The sequence below is a fragment of the Atractosteus spatula genome, chromosome 14 (assembly GCF_055471065.1).
Source record: "Atractosteus spatula isolate fAtrSpa1 chromosome 14, fAtrSpa1.hap1, whole genome shotgun sequence".
Taxonomy (NCBI): Eukaryota; Metazoa; Chordata; class Actinopteri; order Semionotiformes; family Lepisosteidae; genus Atractosteus; species Atractosteus spatula.
The window spans coordinates 9,337,313-9,356,389 of NC_142719.1; the positions used below are offsets into that span (position 1 = coordinate 9,337,313).

General features: G+C 42.4%; 1 protein-coding gene across 2 annotated transcripts in view; it reads left to right on the forward strand.

Annotated features, from left to right (window-relative positions):
* The window catches only part of ahdc1 (AT-hook DNA binding motif containing 1), a 92,754-nt gene extending 74,959 nt beyond the window's left edge, over nucleotides 1-17,795 (forward strand). For both annotated transcript variants that reach the window (XM_088933097.1, XM_088933098.1), the window contains 4 exons: nucleotides 6,317-6,354; nucleotides 7,301-11,965; nucleotides 15,234-15,602; nucleotides 17,038-17,795. In XM_088933097.1, the coding sequence (XP_088789223.1) occupies nucleotides 6,317-6,354; nucleotides 7,301-11,907 (4,645 nt within the window). In that variant the 3' untranslated portion in view covers nucleotides 11,908-11,965; nucleotides 15,234-15,602; nucleotides 17,038-17,795. The remainder of the gene's footprint in view (nucleotides 1-6,316; nucleotides 6,355-7,300; nucleotides 11,966-15,233; nucleotides 15,603-17,037) is intronic.
* The last annotated feature ends 1,282 nt before the right edge of the window (nucleotides 17,796-19,077 follow it).

Here is a 19,077-nt window from a genome sequence, read left to right on the forward strand (position 1 = left end):
CAGGACTCTTGGCTATTGCTGGTAATCAACACAGCTCCTGTAGTCATCCAGGACAGCACCTCCTAAGACATCGCAGTGCAATCTTACTTCCCACATGCGATACACACATCACCTCCACATTTATATCAAAACAAACACAGAGACCCACATATTTGTGAGAGCTCCGATGCAAGCATAAAAAAGTGTAATTTCATAATGCCATAGAAGTTGATGGAAGACTGTATCGCAATCATCAAACTATCTGATGCCAGTGAGAATGTGAGGCAGAGAATGCATTCTTCTTATTGTAATTGAGAATTTTGTCACACACTCTTGGAAATATTCTGACTCCTGTCGTTTAAAATAGGAAGCTGACAAATTACATTGAGTTCCTTAAAATGACCTCCTGGTGTGAAATACCACTGCTCCAGCCTGGTACAGTATCTCTTCATTTATCAGCTTCAGGAAACATTCCCTGTGTTTAAGACTTACATACTGTACATGTCTGTATCCTTGCAGGGTAGTGTGCATAGATTACAGTATGTGTGGTTATAATTAATTAATTATGATTGCTTACACTTATACAGAGAAGAGACACAATGCAGAGACACTGTCTTTCTGTAGCTATGTAAATGCTGCATTATTGTACACACTGTTTCCTGAGTTACATTCAAAGCCTTTTATAACATAAACTACTTGGAAGCTGCCTTACTGAAAAATACCTTCCTGGCTCACTGGCCATGTGAGCAAAAGAAGAAATCAGTGCCCTTCTGTAGGCACAGCTGTATTCTGGTCATTATTTATTTGTGTTTTGCAGTAGATGATTGTGTTAGGATCTCTAAAGTATAAAAATGTCTTAGAACTCTTAATTTAAATCCTACCTTCATCCACCCATTTTCCAACTCTTGTCCAATTCAAGGTCACAGGATGCCAGTCCATCACAGGACACACACGGACAGACACAGACACAGACACAGACACAGACACAGACAAACATGGAGAGAAAAAAGAAACCCCACACAGACAGAATCCCAGATCTGGAATCGAACCTGGGGCCCCACAACTGCAGGCCTTAACACTGTGCCCCCGTGACACTCCTGCCTTCATATCATTTCAAATTTCTTATCATGTTAACAAAAGTTTATGGTAGTAATCTGCATTTTTTGTGCACATTGTAGAGTTATTCTGAGTCAGCTTAGATTTACTTCACATTCCATTTGAAAGACAGTACTGTATGTGCCTTGTTATACTTTTACTGTATTTTTGTCATGACTGTTTCCTGAAATTGTCTGATTTACATCAATCTGTATTGATATCCTGTTTTGTGATTGCTGTGCAAACACATCTTGCTTTTCAGAATACTTCCCCTTATTCCTTCATCAGAATCTGCTGGGTGTTATGAGGTGCCTACCAAGTGTTTGATGTCGTATGCCTTGTACTGTAGTTTGTAGATCATGTACCGTGCAGCACCTCTGTCAGGTTGTTCAGCGATGTACTGGAGGCGTGTTTCTGGGTCGAGAAAGGTAATTCTTAATTGCTGTAAAAATAGTTCTCAGGCTTGCAGAACAAAACCAATTACCCTGATGCCCCAGACTGGACCAGAATAAACCTGGTTGTGTGAAAGATTGCAGAATAATGTTCAAATCCACAGTGTACTGCAAGGCTAGGTATTTGTGAGAACTCTGATACAAGCATTGAAAAGTGACTGCCAAGGTTGGACAATATTGTGTGCCTGGATATTCCTTATTTTGCTCTACTTCAGGTACCTGAGATTCTGATATTCATCAGTAAGGGCTCTGGCTTTCCTTGTCTGACTCCAAACCCCTGGGTTAACCAGATTAGTGCAAGTCAGCTGTACCAGTCAATAACGTCAGGTAAAATAATTATCAAGTGTTCCAGCTTTGAGCTTGTTAAAAGAAAAAAACAGTATTAATTAATAAGGAAGACAAAATCAGTCCTCCCATATAATCACCTCTTTGTTCTTATGCATCTTTTAAAACAGCCATTCAGTCATTAAATGTGCAGTTCAGGAGCAGCACATCGTAAGTCATTCACCCACAAGGTGGCGCCAAAATGTTTCCTTTGATATTTTGTTGAATGTTCTGTCTGATAAAGTATTTGAATAATGTTGAGAAATGAATAGATTGAAGCAGTCTAGTGATGGCAGGCTTGAACAGCCTGCTTGTAAGGTGAATCCTGCAGTCTGGAGACTAAAATGCAGGCTCAGACATTGGCAGTCAGTGCTGGGTTCTATATGTGACCCTGCTGAATCAGCCAGAATTTTGCCAGAAAATGTGATGGGGGGGGGGGTAGTGTGTGTGTGTGTGTGTGTGTGAAAGACATCGCCTGGTTTTATCAGCTTGTTGTTCGATACAGAGATAGAGAGCCTGGGAAAAATAAAAGGGTGTCTTTCTGTATAGGTAAAACGAAAAGGGGGTAATAATTGCCTTTTGCAGAAAAATAAGTTATTTTTTCATGTAGATTGCTCAAAACACATTGCAAGACCCGCAGCAGATGCTCGGTGGTTTTGCTGAAGCAGAGCGAAAAACCAGGAAGACACATGGAGAGGGACAGAGCCTAGCTGAAATTGTTAAAAAAAAATGTGTGTCTGTGTCCGTCCACACAGTGCAAGCCTGGGACAGTGTGTAGGCTCTGTGCAGGTCTGTTTTTGTGTGTGTGTGTGAGAGAGCGCTCTACTGTGTGCCAGTGGGGAGTGGTGCTGATGAATTCCCAACTCCTGGCGCAGTATGGGGTGCCCAGCCAGTGCCAGCAGGCTGTCATGGGGCAGAGATCATGTGACTGGCGCCCTGGCAGGGTTGACATCACAGGATCAGTTTCAGCAGGCTGGAGCTTGGGGGAGGCTGAGAAGGAGGATGAAAGGGGGGAAGGGGGGAAGAGGGAGGAGGGTTAGGAGAGAGCAGCAGGAGTGTTCTAGACAATTCTAAGAAAAAATCTACTGCAGATGTGCTTGTTTGTGTGTGGTTTGGAGAAGCACTTGTTTATAGATCTGTCACAGGGAAAAAGCAAGAGGTTCTAAATGTGTGAGGAATGTATTTGTGTGGGTGCAGGTGTGTATGTATCTCAGATGTGATTGTGTGTGTAGTCCTGAGAGCATTTGTGTTTGTCTGGATGTTTAACAGTTTTATTTTATTTTCTTAGTTGCGAAACGGTTTTATTTTGTTTGGCTTGTTTTTCTGGTTGACTTCAATTTTGGGCAGCAGAGTGGAGTTGCGGTTAGGGATCTGGATGTGGGTTCACATCCCAGGTGAGACTCAAGCTGGTGTACCCTTGAACAAGAAACGTCACCCCATTTGTTCCAGTAAAAGTCCCAGTTGTATAAATGGGTACAGATATAAATTGCTTTGGATTAAAGGGTCAGCCAAATAAATGAGTATAACTTGTAAAAATCTCCGGCCTTATGTGTATTGGATAGTCTGTGTAAATGTGTCCTTTCAACGGTTTGTGTCATTCATTTGTTTAAAAAAAACCAAGAGAAAAGACAGGGAATTTCTGTCTAAAGAAGCAGTAATTCTTCTTTAATCGTTTATCCTATTTAATCGTTTTTGAAGGTTTATAGTGGCCTCCAACGCAAGTTCACCATACAAGGTGGGTTTTCTCTCACTCTAGGTTCATGACATTGTGCTTGTATGTGAGAAGCTCCCTATTGGAAAAGTCACTGTACAATTTTCATTCCTAATATACAGTGTTATGGAATAATCTCGTATGTGTAGAGAACCATCACCATGAAAGAATATGTGTGACCTAACCTTCACTTTCAGAGCTCTTTTAAGAAGGGTCTGCCTCATTTTATGCCCTTTATGCCATTTTTACACACTATCACCAGGAAAAAATGTTTTATTTATAATATTAGTAATTTGTTCTACAGTATGTTAGTACTGTGCATTAAAACTAATTCCTCTTTATAATCTTTAGATCTTTAATTCTACCATGTCTTATTCATTATTGTTTTTTTTTATTTTCCATTCATTAAATATTTCTGGGAATGACAGTAAAAAAATAAAAAGGAATTGCTTGTCAATAGTTTTGCACTGTATCGGAACATACTGTATTCAACTTGTTATGAAGGTAAGAAATAATGCTTTTTTGGAAAGAAAGCTTGCCAGCGTTTTCCAAGGGGGTTCAGGTTCCCCCAGGGTCCAGGGTTTCTGGGCTGCCCTCAGAGGGTAGAGCCATTCATAAACTCATAAGAATGAGTTAAATACTGTCCAGCGTGTGAGATTCTAGAGCTGGAGCATTGGGCCTGGCTGCATTAATATTCCTAGGTATAAAATATTGATCATAATAATTTCACTTGACAAGGACGCTGCCTCCAATGTGTTCTGCTGCTTTGTGTAACACACTTAAACTCAAACCACGCTTAAATTAAATTTCACTTGAGGTTCATTAAGTTGGACGCCAGTAATTTCTGCTCCTGTATAGCATGGGAAGATTGAGAAAGAGAAGTCATCTACCACTGTTCATACTGGAGGCAGTACTGGGAATATTTTGTGGTCACAGTTTCCTAGATTTTGTGGTTAATGGAAACTGTGGGTGTTTTTCTTATCTGGCTTCCCCACTAATGACCTTCAGAAAGCGTCTCTTGAGAAACACCAGCGCAGTACAGAAGGAGTCTTGCCTCCTGCCCTTCCTTTGGTTTTCTGCAGAATCAGTACATGTAACAGGGTGATGATGGCACAGTCTGCTTGTGTCTCAGCGTGTGGGTGTTGGGTGTCTGTGGAGTGTCGGGCCGAACTAGAGTGTCTGTGTCTACATCTCTCCAGTCTCCAGTCTCCAGTCCATTCACAGTCTGACACAAAAGAGTGCATCCATTCTGTAATGGATCCAAACGGAACGTATCCTGACTCCTGACTAAAATATTTGTCCGGTGACGGAGAAAGAGAGGAAGATCCGTGCAAAAACACATATGCCCATTGAACTGCAGAAAAATCTGTAAAGAAATATCTTGAAAAGTATTGTGACTCACATATAATGTGCAGAAGTGTACAAATACCATAGCTTTCAGATGAGAGTTTAAACCTGTTGATTTATTCTTACAAAGCTGAAGCATATATGTGGTTAGTAAATATTAGTTTACAATTGTTTGGCGGGCATTTGTAAATTTGTCATAGTGTTGCTGAACCCTAAGCTAGGAATGTATAGTTGTGTTTTGAAATGTCTGTTTTTTTTTCTATTCTTTGTGCTGCTTGTGTCTGTAGGCTCTGTCCTGTGCTTTCCATTACATTTTATGCTTGAGCTGCTGTGTGCTCAGTACTGGCCTCTTGTGGTAAAATTATCTCCACTCCAAAGTGTTCTTGTTTCCTGACGTCGCGCTGTTTTAACAGTTAAACTGCATGCTGAACATGGTCCCAGGCTTCAGTGTTTGGGGGGAAACAGTCTACAAGAAGCAGCATTATATGTTCAAGTTACAACAGCTATAGTCTGTTAGTTAATCATATCAGAGAAGTATTTAGGTTACCTGATGAAAATAAGAGACTGCTTTTCTGATGTTTTAAATAACATAGAGGAAAATACACAAGTTAAAGGAATCTGTAGGAATCCACTTGTACTATGTTGTAAGATGTTGTCCATTCTAATGCAGCTTGAAATTTGACTTATAACTTCTAAATCAATTTAACCTTTGACAACAGAATTATAGAACACCTAACCATCCTGAAGGAGGTCTACAAAATATCTACAAAAAAATAATTGTCATTGTCACTCTACGTCTCTGACATTGTGGTTGTACATGAGGAGCACCCTTCTCATCATGTGCCCGAAACAAATAACAAATATACATGCAAAACATGGTTGTGACACACTTCTAAATTCTTAAAAAATTGCTTCTGAACTTTCTCCTGCTAGGAAGTTAATTAGAGGGAAGTGCTGTTGTACTTGAGCTCTGTACTTCCAGAAGAGACAATACTATACATGTATTTCATAAACAGGAATTAATAATGTGCTGTTATTCATTGTTACTAGTTTAGAATGTATATAAAACAACTCCTGTATTAAGTCACACTACGATTTTAAAATTTGTTAAGCACTCTTCTTCAGTGATGCAACCAGTTGCAATTTGCTATTGATGGGAAAGGGAAAGTGTCTAATTATGTCTTATTTCAAAATTGGTTCAATCATTACTATGTAGATATTCATTTTTTTCATTTTGCTCTTTAAAGGTTACACTCAGAAACCATAATACTTCATCATGGCAGAGAGTGCTTTAGTCTAGAGTGTTGATATTTTTCTTAGCATACATTGCTATTGTTAACAGAAGTTGCAATAATAATGATGTCTGTCTGTGATAGTTCTAATCACATATATAATTATCTTTTCTCAGGGATATCAAGTGCAATGGCAGCAAAAGTACAGTGGAAGGTAAGCTAAATATCTAATTTGTACTGTATTGTGAGCTATTTGTCTCATTTCAGTGCTTTATGAATAAAATAAAATTTCTATACTTAGAAATCAATCTGTTTAAAAAGTACCTCTCCAAAATACAGTCCAAATGTAGAAATGTCAAGAAGAATGAGTTTCTTGTGTACATACTGTATGTTTTTAGCAGTTTTTGTTTTAAATTTGTATACTACTGTATGTTGTGTGTCAATAATTTTATAACCTCCTAACTAGTTTCTCATCGAGTTCAAAGTGTGGGAGTGGGGTGGAGAAGTATATTAGTGTTGCAAAGGCTCACAGCTCTGCAGAAGTAGGCTGAAGGAAGCTCAGACCAGCTGCTTTGCTTCCTCCTCACACTGCCCTGAAATCATCTTTGAGGAACCACAGTTTTTTGCCATTTAGTATTTCAGTAGGACACAGGACATTTAGCTTCTGGGGGAAGTGTACTACAAAGTTCACCAGGTTCACACAATAATTGGGATTTTGGAGTAGTGTGAGCTATGCCTTATCAGTAGTGGTACATGTCAAGAAATCTGATGAACGAACCTTCCTGAAAATAATTTTGCATTCTGCAGTGCTCCTCCAGGTTTGTGGGTTACCATTTGTACAGGAAAACAGGCCCAAATGCCAAAAACAATTGTTACACTTAACATGGAAAGTGGGAAGCAATACACCTTTTAAGATACGAATGGAATACTTTGACTAAAAAGTAGAATTACCTAAGGATTGCAAGTACAAAATTAAAAAATACAGATGATGATTTGTAAATCTAGTAACCCTAACTCCAAAAGTACAGTGGAAGGTAAGCTAAATATCCAAAATTAGTTTTTCTTTGCATAAATTTACGAGGATAGTTTTATAATCATAGCAAGTTATCTATGGAGCACAGCCTGACATTCTTACCAGTCCTATGTTTGTTTTCCTGCAGATTCCTGTGTCAACTTTCTAGACTCCCAAGAAATTAAGAGGGAGAGGAAACAGCAGATCAGACCGTGTTCCCCTCTTTCTAGGCTGGCCTCAAGCACTGAGGAGCCACCAAAGACCTCTGAGCTCGCCTGCCACGGAAAGAGCAACAGCCAGCCCAGTGTGTTGCCCCTAGACGGGTACAACAGAGAACCACTGGGCGATCTCACAGTGTCCTTGACCTGCAGCCCACAGGGAGCCCCAACTGACACCCCAGACACCCGCCTGCCTCACAGGAAAGGGGGAGCTTGTTCTTTGGAGAACTTAAAGGCGAAGGGAAAAGAGGGGAAGCGGGCCCTAAATCGAATTCCCAGTGCCACTTTGCTTTCACCTGGCAGAGGCAACAACATTGACGGTATATTGACCTTGCTACGTGCAAAGTGTGGCAACGGGCGAATCAACCTGTGCCCCGTGGTGCAGCTGATTGATATCACCAAGGAGATGAGCCAGCTCTCGGGGCGCCTGCGATCGAGCGCGGTCCGGGTAGGCTGTGGCAGCCTGAGCGAGGACGAATGCCTTGAGCTCGAGGGGCAGGGAGGCTGGGGGGAAAGCACTGCGGCAGCTGGAGCCTCCCTCCACTACAGCTTCTTTTCCTCACCCTCCCTGGCCAATGGTCTCCGTAGCCCTGAGGAGCAGATTCACAAGAGGCCCAAGATTGGACCAAGGCGACAGAGACAGCCTGATCCAGAGAGGCTGCAGCCAGCTGAGCTGCCACAGCAGCAGCTGCAACCAAGTGAGCCTGAGCCGAAGATGGAGAAGAATGAGGATCCACCAGCAGAACCACCAGCAGATCAACTAGTAGACTTACCCAATCAGCTGATGTCTGTCTGTCCTATTACTGAGACTACAGTTCCTTTAGAGAGTCCACTTTGTGAAGCAGAACTGGCCACAAACCAGCAGAACATCCCAGAATGCCTACCCATCACACCTCTTAACACAGCGCCTGTCCTTGCTCCCCAAGTAGAAGCTATAGCTGAGGAAAGACATTCAGAGGTCCAGCAGCAGCCTCCTGTTCCCCGAGGGAATCCTTCAGTTATGCCACATCCTGAGAATGAAAGGAAGTATGCCTTGAGGAGTTCAGGGCGGCCTAGGTTTCCCTGTCACTTGAGAAAGTCATCACGCCTGCGACGAGCTCTGGAAGGGGTCACCAAGGATGAGAAGGAGAGACCCAGCAAAGAAATAGCATCAATGGATAACTCCAGGGGGCGAGCACCAGCAGAGAAATCCTGGAAGGGGGACAGAGTGACAGAGGCTTTGGAGGTGAGACGTGCTGAACAGGATGATCATAAAGGCTATAGTGAAACTCCCTCTGGGACTCATTCCAGAAGTGAGGAGACCGAAATGGCTTCAACCGCCACCCGAAGCAAGCGGAAAGGAAAATGTGTGGGCATCCGTAAATTTGTGGTGAAAGTGGCTCGCATCCCCATTCACATGAGCCGCCGTCACAAAAGCTACAAGATTTCCTCTATGGAGAGCCCTGTAGTGCCAGAGGGTTCTGGAGGAACGGAGGAAAGGGAAGTCAGTAAGGGGCCCCAGCGGGAGCCCACGGCTTTGCTGAAGATGAAGAACAATGGCAAGAACGTGATGGTTATGTTTCCCCCTGGAGAACTTCCAGTCATCTTGAAGAGGCGGCGTGGACGACCCCCCAAGCAGATCCCACCTGGTCAGCCTGATCCCCGGGAGGTCAAGGCTGGAGAGGTAAAAAAGCCTCGCCGCCGACGAAGAGTCAAGCTGCCTTCTCCGCTGCCCTCTTATGTGGCGGACACCAATGATGCCAAAAGTGACTATGGCGACGTTCTCTCTAAGCTAGCCTTCCTCAACCGCCAACCCCCAACAACTGGCCGATGCTCCCCACCACGTTGCTGGACCCCCAGCGAGCCTGAGTCCCTCCAGCAGCCGCCTGAGAACCCAAACATCTCTACCCTGCTGCACAGACTCCAGGGTTTCAGGCGAAGAGGGGGCCGGGCTGGCTGCATGGGAGGAAGAGGTGGCCTTGCTGGATCTTCTGAATCCTTCAAACGTTCCTTTAGTGACTTCTTTGAGACTATTGGGAAGAAGCGGAAAACCCCACCAACAGACCCCACTCAACCTCGTAAACGAGGTAAAACAGCAGCAGTCGAGCATCCCAGAGTTCCTCCAGGAGAGAAAGTGGTGCGCAAGAGGCGTCCACGTAAGAATGGGATATTGAAGGCAGGACAGGTGCAGCAGGGTCAGGAGTGGACTGCAGAGAATAGCTGGGTCAGAAAAGCTGATGGAAGGCCCAGCCAGTCAGAAAGGGGCCCTGGTTACCAAGGTTCTTCATCTCCCCGAGGCTTTGCAACCTGTGATTCCGGGAAGAGTGGCTACTACTCAGCCCCACCCCAGAGCAACCAAGAGTCCCAAGGACTTTTCGCTGGATATTTCCGCTCTCTTTTAGATTCAGATGATTCCTCAGACCTGTTGGACTTCTCCATGTCTAACCCGGCTGGACCCCGTGGTGAATCTCGCAAGGTTCCAGGTTGTTATGAAACTGGAAGCCCTGCTCAAGGCCAGCGCTGGTCCCCTGCTTTTCCCAAAAGATGCCCCAAAGCTAGTCCGTCAAACAGTGAGGGTGCTTCTCAGCCCCCCAATCCTTCAAGACCTCCTTACCCGCAAGGCAGTAGCTACAACCTTTCTCAAACATCTCCTACTTCCTTTCAGAAAGCAGTCCCCCCTCTTTCCCTCTCCAGGTCCCCCAGCTCCCCCCATCCTTCTGGTAGTTATCCACATTACTCTAGCTTTGGTAGTGGGTCACAGGCAGGGAGCAGTCCTGCAAATTCCTCTCTCCAGCCATTGAAGCAGTATGAAGCGCAGCGGTTGAGTGACTGTAATTTCCCCTATGGAGGAGGCAACAATAAAGCATTACCAACATCTACTAGCAGCCATTGCAACATGGGCTTCTCCAGCCACCACACGTCAAACACACTTGGAAAGCGAGGGTACGGATTCCAAAGCTCAGTGCATTCAGCCTCTGCATTGCTTCGTGCAGAAAGTCATACAGGGGCAGTCTCTCCAGGGGGATTCATGGCAACCAGGAATAACTCCTACCCTTTCCCCCTAGATAGCTGTAGGCAGTACTCTGCAGTGTCCCAGTGGAGCTACAGGCCAAGCTATCAAGGGAACAGCTGGAACACAGAAGTCTTCTGTCCACAGTATCCCAGTTCCTATGACTACAACACTAGCAGTGAGCCCAAGGATATATTAGACATCTCTAATTACACTCCCCAGAAGGCCAAGCAGCGGTCATTTTCTGAAACTTTCTCTGAGTCCTCCTCAGACAGTTCCCACTTGGGCCAGTCTGGAGCATCAGCTGGATACAAGCAGCAGGAGCCCCCTCCCTCTGGAGAGAGCCAGTCGAGTCTCTCCAGCCTGGAGAAACTCATGATGGACTGGAATGAGAGCACCACAGGCCCCTCTTATAACTGGAACCAGAGTGTCCTTTTCCAAGGGGGCACAAAACCAGGTCGTGGGCGAAGGAAAAAGGCTGAAGCCCAAGGAGAGAGCCACCACCTGGGTTTCCCTTCAGTATCTTCTCCCTCAAGCTCCTCTTCACCTGTCCCAGGCCCTAAGAGGAGCACTGTAGGGGCTCGTCAGCCACGAGGATCCCGCGGTGGTTTCACCTCTTGCAGACGGGAACGAGCCACATTAGGGAAGCCCAAGGCCCAAAAGGCTACATCCCAACCTGCATCCATGACTCTGTTTCAGGACAGCCCAGACATGGCAGTGGACTATTACAGCGGTGATAGCAGCAGCATGTCCCCTCTTCCCGCCCAAACTCAAGGTTATGGGCTAGGGGAGAGAGAGCAGTGTGAATACTCCAGTCCTTACTCCGTCAACCCTTCTACCCCATCGTCAGAGGACAGGTTTTCCCAGATGTTCCACAGCGAGGCAGCCTCCCTCTCCCCTGTGGTGGCTTTGCAACCTGAACCCACCAAACCCTTCCATTCACCCCCTTTGAAGCCCCCACACGCTTACACCGGCCCTCCCAAGACCTTTTCCCCAAGCTGTTCCCCAACCCTAGCTTACAAAGAGAGCCCGTTGCCCTGTGATGCCAGGAGGCTGCTGTCCTCCTGTGCTGCCCAGAGTCCCCACCGAGCCAGCAAAGACCTGTCGCACTATGACTCCCCCAGCTACAGTGGCTCCCCATACTGGTACCCACAGGGCGGCTCCTTGGCAGGCAGCCCCCACCATTACGACAAGAGGGACGAATTTGCAGAGAGGGTGGGAGTGAGTCCCCAGATCCTCAGCTCCATCCCACTGGGCCATACAGAGAAAGAGTCCCAGGAGATGGGTAGAGTAGCATCTCTAAGGGTAGCCGCCCCCCCTTCCCCTTATCCTCCTCTCCTTGCTTCTACATGTGCTGCTACTCTGGACAATTCACCCATCCACGAAGAGCACAGCCTTCACCTGCCCCCGGAGAACTACCACCCCCGCTACCCACCCCTTTCTGCGCATGGGCAGCTGAGCATGAGCGCCCCTCTTCATCGAAGCGGTGTGCTGTGCCAGCTTCTCGACCAGCCAACAGAGGACAATTTCACTGTCACCAGCCTATAGGGACTGGGGGGGAGGGGGTAGGCGCCACTGCTGGCACAAACCAAGGCTTTGTTTATAGGTAGGCAACAATCTCCCACAACTACTTTTTCCTATTTGCTGGTCTCATTGCTGAAGTGAATATTGCTATGATATTGGATATTGGATGTTTTGAAAAGAAATAAAAGTGTGAAAAACGTAAAACTCTTAAATTTAAAATCTGAAGCTTAAAAGCAAAACCTTAGATTCCCTTATCCACTTCAGAAACAAAACCTAGGATGCCTTTATCCTTTTGGTGCAAGCTAAACATTCAAGGATATTGACATTATTTGCTGTCAGCATTTTAGACAAAAGGGGGAACAGATAAGACTTACTGCATTACAGTTTGAGTCATTTCAGGATTTACACATTGTACTGGTGGGGCTGAAAATCAGCACAATGAAATAACTTTAATTCACACATATGTTTGGACAACGTTTCTCATATAAGGAAAAGAATTATTCCGCAATGGGTGTTGTATTAAATTTGAGCCTACAGCTTATAAATTCCAAAATGAATGGAGCTGCCATTCTATGGGAGTCTTGACTGTTCACCCTCTCTCACAAGATTTGATTCTGTTGACATCATTAAATAATCATAACATCACAATGTACGGAACAAAGACGTTCTTGTTAAGTCCTTTGTGTCTTCTTCAGTACTGTGGTTATTACATGTGTTCCGATGAATAAATTGGGTCTGAACTTTGCACAGTCAATTCAAGGAGTCCATGACACATTATGCTTTTCCTTTGTCTCCAGCTTTCATGTGAAAAATGTGGTTGCAATATATTCAATGTGTGAATCATCAGTTGGATAATGTTTATAAAGTCGACATATTTCTTATGCACAATGTCTTTTGGGGGCAGTTTGTCTTTGAGCACTTAACAGGCATGGTCCTTGAATACTGGTTTTACTGAATATTGGTGCTTTTTCTCAGATGAAGAGCCACATAGGAACTCTGTCCTTACTTAAGCCCCATTTATCCTTTCAAACAAACTCACTGCACTATCTAGCCTGCTCTAGTAGCACTCCCTCAGCTTTCTCACTCAGGGGCCCCCTTTACAAACTCCTTTCTTTGACAGTGTCCCTTGATTGGGAATGAACACAAATGTTCATTAATAACTTCAATGCAGAATATACCCTGTATGCAAATCAAACAATATCTTGTGCCCTACCAGTCTAGGTAAGGGTGAGTTTTAAAATTACAGTCATGGTTATACAGGGTATTCACACTCCAGGAATAATACACAGTAACTGAGTGGAACTAAAAGAAAAACATTTCATTCATTAATTTTATTTCATATGTATTATTGATGATAGATGCAACATCAAATATAGTAAAACATAGTTCTGGTTAGGGAAAAAGTGCAAAGTAACAACTGGATTTAAATGTACAGACCTCCTCTTGGAAGCACTAGGTCTTGAATTGGGATACTTTTCTCCCTTCTTTGACATTTCTTTTTCTGTTTTATTTTGGCACAGGCAAAGGTGTTAAATATGATGAGTTTCTCTTTGCCTTTTAAATGCCAAAAATCATTTTTTGCAAAGCAGTGGAATCACTTTGAGCATAAGAGCTGTTGATACACAGTATGTGTGCAATGAGAAAATTCATACTTTTAGAAATTATTCTAATGTCATGGCCACTGTATATGAAATTTTTGTGTTACCCATATAGGGGTGGCACCATGGCATTTGGGTTTGCACTGCTGCCTTTCAGGTCTTGTGTCCTGGGTTCGATTCTAACCTTGGTGCCTTCTGTTTAGCATTTGCTTGTTCTCCCTGGGGCCATATGAGTTTTTCCCTGAAAGATACTTCCCTGAGTTGCTCTGACTTCCTCCACAGTCCAAAGACATGCTGTCTTTGTCCCCTGTATACATACTGTATGTGAGTGCTGCAGTGGACTTGCTTGCTGTCCAGTGTGTATCCTACCTTGTGCTCCTTGTCTGCAATATCAGATCCTGGCTCACTGCAACCCTGTATTGGACTAAGCAGTTAATTAAAATGGATGAATAGAGAGATCAAGTCTAACGTTAAAAGTGTGGGTTAATTTTTTTATTTCTACTTTGAGATTATTCTCTAAGATTTTTTCTTCCTTTTAGTAAAAAAGTGGAAAATTAATTGATTGTGTAGATTAAAAAGCATATTGTTACAAGATTTTTTAAAGAAATTACAGGGCCAAAATGCCAGTTGCACTTGTTAGCTTTTTCCCTTGGTATTACTTCAAAAAACCCAGACTCTCGTGGTGAGATAAAGTATAAAATTGGTGTAAGCAACAAATAAATGTTGAGCAAAATATTGAATAGAATAGTTCCTCTGAAAAATGCAATCCATCTCTGATTTTATTCAGACATTGAGACATACAGTATACTGTACAGTACTAAGGGAGCAACAACTCTGAAGTGATAAAATTGACACCTTAGATCTTTTGTATCTGTTTGTCCTATAAAATTTCCATTCATACAGGTGCCAGTAGATTAGTCTATTAAAATGTTGGTGATACTGGATGAAATATTAAAATCCCAGACCAGGAGAGGAGGGGGTAGTTGTATCTATTTGGATTTCAGCATGTTGATGATCTCATTCTTACCTAATCTGTTCTGCAAGTTCTTAAAAACTCTTTGTTGTTGCCATTTGCCAGTCAACTGGCAAAAATCTGTTCCGTAGAGTTTCTTCAAGGTGCAGTGTCAGCAGATAAGCCCAAGGAAGTGTTTCAGTATTGCACACCCTTTAGTCTGCACAGGCTCAAGTATGAAGAGTGTAGAAAATTAGGTTCCCCTGAAAAGCTAGGAAGATGTTCAGTTTTCACTGGAGTAGTCACTGAGCTGGATAAATGACACACTGCGTACAGAGATTGCACTAGTATTGAAATTGATTATATAAATTGTTTGCAATTTAAAAATATATATATATTTTACATGTTTAACTAATGTTTGATTTCAGATCCAATGTCACTTTCATATACTTTTTTGCACATTCCAAAGCTCAGTTTTAAAAGAAAGCCCAAAGATCAAATGTGTAAAATTTGAGAGCGATGATAGTCTGTTGGGTATCTAGAATGAAATAGGCTTATCAGTAATATGGAGTAATAGAAAGATTGGTTAGCAGAGGCATATTGTATTTTTGTATTAATTTGTATTGATTATTTGATGATCATCCATACTGTAGGTTCTCATTGAGAGTTTACATCTGGCTGGCAAAGAATATATGCAAAAGACTGGGACACCGCAATTTTCCTACGGCTTCTGGTTTCTGTAATTCTACAAATTCCAATGTTCTGTCTTTTTCCCCTTTTTCTCTGTCTGTCTTTTTCAGGTGCAATTTAACAGAGGCTTTTACAGAAGAATTTTTTACACTTTTTTTTTAAGGGGATTGAATTCATCGCAGACATTTTTTTTTTCTTTTTGTAAGAGAAAAAAAACTTGAACTTTTAGCGGGAAAAAAAAACTGCAACACACTCAACGGGCCCTAGCAGTGACAATCAAAAGAAAAACAAACAAACAAACAAACAAACGTTTATTTCCAACAAGCAAAAGAAAAAGTACCCTCTTGAGAAGGAGTGGGGACGGAGTGCAGTTTGCCTGGCGGGAGAAGGACTGGCGTTTGTTAGCTGTGGAGAGATGGAGGCATGGCGACAGACCCTGGCTTTACAAATCTCCATGAAAGATCGTTTTCAGAGCACAAGTAAGTTCTCTTTTCCCTCACAGAAAGGAACGCGTAATCTCACCATGTATGTAATTACAGTACTGGTTAAAAAACATGACATTGTGCTAGATACACAAAAAATACTTGGACTTGTGAGTTATTTTCGAATTTGTTTACGAACTGGGCTTCACAGCTACAACCCCCTGTGTCCTCTGTCACATGGAGGTGTCACATGTCAGTGGCTCCTCCCACCTGTGGCAGCCATTCGTCATGTGACAGACCAGCCGTGAGCTTGGTTGTGCCTTACAGGAGTGTTCAGAAGTGACTAGGTCTGTGCCATAATGTGTCTCTCCTTGGTGAGCTGTAGTTGGTTGGTGTGAAGAAGAACAGGTCCAGGCTATTTGCACTTTGAAAAGTAGAAGAAAAACACAAAGATTTCAGCTGTGGAGCCTTCAATTGTGTGAGAGAATGAGGAAGGGAACACGAATAGGAGGCCTTGGAGTGGGCCAGGTGTCCCAGAAAAAGAGAATGCGAGAATGGGCACTGAAGGAAAAACAGGTCCAAACAAATGAAATTGGGGAGAACTCCATTAACCCTGGAATGGAAAGATCTAGAAACAAATTAGTCATTAAAATCTGGGGGAAGGTACAGTATGAATGTAGCATAAGGATAATTTTGGCTTCTGATGTCTTTGTGGAGTAAGAGTCCTGGAATCCCTGTCAACACGTGAAAACAAAAAGATCTGTGCAATCACGTCCGGGGGAGGTATAATGGGTACCTGTTTGGCTTGGAGAAATCTTTTGAACATGCTGCCCTGACTTGTGACATGTTCCCTAAAGTCTTCTTTCAGCAATGGAAGTGGCAAGATACTTTCTGCAAGAGATTCAGTGAATGAGATGGCTGTTTAAAAAGTATCACTTACCATGCTTTTAAAATGCTGGTTTAAGGATCTCTTTGCAGAAATTCCTTCACTGAAACCCCAGGCTTTAATGTAGCTGATCTGCTCCAACACCTCAAACACCAGCTTGGAGAGGACAATGGGAAGGAACCAAGCTAAAGAACATAAGAAAAGTTCTTTAAGGCAGGATAAATAGTTTGAGACTCCTACACCCCTTTGTGTAAAGAAACATTTCCCCTTGGTGGCCATCTACAGTATGTCCTCTTTACTTTATCCTGCTTACTCTGAAGAACTATTTTTGGTTAAGCTTTCTATTCCTTAGAGGATTTTCAATACTTGAATCAAGCAGTGTTTCTGTTTGAGATTAAACAGATTTTATTCTGTTTTAGAGAAAGACATTATGAAGTCAGAACAGATTCTGTTGTGTTCATCCAAGTGGTTACCAAAGGGAGTCATAGAGTCGCTGGCAATTGTCAGTGAAAGTCACAAGAACTGTATCCTCTACTGTTTGTTATACCAAAAAAACATCATCTTTGGTTATAGTTTTTAACCTCTCCCTCTCTCTTTCTTGTTTAGCCTTTCAACTGGGCAGTACTCCATTTCCCATCCTCCTCTTCAGTGCGATTAAAGTTTTTCAATCACCCAGGATTCCAGTCAGGGCCTTTGCCATCGCCTAGCAACAAGAACCTGCTCTCCCTCCCTCCTCTCTCTGTCACTCCTCCAGACTTGCTACAGACTTGTGGACTGCAGTTGTACAGTTCATGTGATACCAGCATATGTATATAGACTTAAAAAAAGAAGACAAAGAAATGGTTATTATTATGAAATATGCACTGAAATGTTTATTTACGTGAAAACAAAATATGGAAAGGGTTTATGACATATTTATTGTATATAATTGTTTTATTTTAATCTATGTATGGCATATCGCGTTTTATCCATCAAGTGTAGTTTTGTGGTGTGATTTATGGCATGTTTTCTTTTATATTTTTCTTTTAAAAAATGCTGTGCGCACCCCAAAGAAATTGATTTATATATCTATATAGATATATATAGGGAAAATACTACTACTTTAATTTTTTTTTACAGTTATTGTTTTACCCTCCTCCCTTCTCTCCCTGTCTGTTGTGCAAAGCGATTTTTGCTTTCTGTGTTGAAGCGATAAAAGCTCAGGGTGTAGAATGGACTGGTAATTCTTCTGGGTTTTTTTCTTTTCTGGACTCTCAATGTGTTGTGAGGTGGTTTGTGAGATGGAATATTGTATCGTCTGTTAACATATCATATACCTGCAGTGCATATGTTTCAATACACATTCAGTTCAGACCATTGCTAAATAATGTCTGTTGTGTTTAATTTGGGTGTTTGGCCGAGTGGGTAGGGGGATCAGTTTCAATTTTTGGATCTTCACTTGTTGTGTATGGTAACTTGGCTGAAATCCAATTTTGAAGTCCCACATAGTTAAAAGTTCCATTTTTCAAAATGTGGACTTAATATATTCTCATCTAGACATGTTTAACATTTTCTTCTTTGAACTGATTTGAAGTAAGAAGGACTCATAAATATGTGGGATAGATGAGTGTTAATTTATCCCATTATTCAAATATTTACTGCTTAGATGCCAGACATTGTCTCTCTTTGGAAATTGTTTGCTTACTCCCAAAACACATGTATGCTGTGATGTGTAAGTGAAATATAATAATTGAAGACATATTGTGCCAGAGAAGAGTTAAAAACAGGTAAGTGCGAAGCACTGCTTATCTTTTCTATACAATGGAAACTCCTAAAAGGCGTTTTGTATTAAATACAGTCATGTATGCACACACACTGCAAAATAAGGAACAATTCCAAGCTGTTAACTTTACAAAATATATACAAATATACAAAGTAATATGCACACATACAGGTATATACAAAACGTAGAATAGATTCTAAGTTATGCATTGCCTACACAATTAACAGTACATACTGTAGGTATGATCAAAGCGTTTCAAGTAAGGATGTGAAAGTGTTCAGTAAAATCCCAGTTCAATCAATTAAGAGATTATTTGTCAAATCCTCAACTGGAGTCTTGGAACAGTATTAAACAACATCAGGCTTAAGATACAGCATATACAGCCAGGCCCTTTAAATACAGTACAAGCCTGCTCCCCCATAACCACTCAACGTTTCTTTCAGACAACATGCTGTAGATAAATATTAATGGATCCATTCAATGAGTCTCACTAAAGTATAACGCAAAGTAGAAAATAAGCCTAGTCAATTCACTAAATTCTGAATCATAAATGCATCATCAGATAAGAAGGAGACATAGCAGGTCCCCTGTGTTAATATCCCTTGTGTTGCATTTCATCGTTATTTGTCATTTATCGGGTCTTTAATTGCTTTCGTTTGCAGTGTTGTGAGGATGTTTTTACAAGAAAAAAAACCCCATCATGATATAGGGACATGCGGTGCCTAACGCTACAGTATTAGTATTCCAACGGTGAAAGCGCGGCTGAAGCCTTTGGAACACGACGCTCCGTTAGACATTCTAATGAAAACAACACTTCTACTACGCAGAAGTTCAGACGAGGACACACAGGCGAGCTGTGCGGAGCGGAATAATTTCCCTGGGAA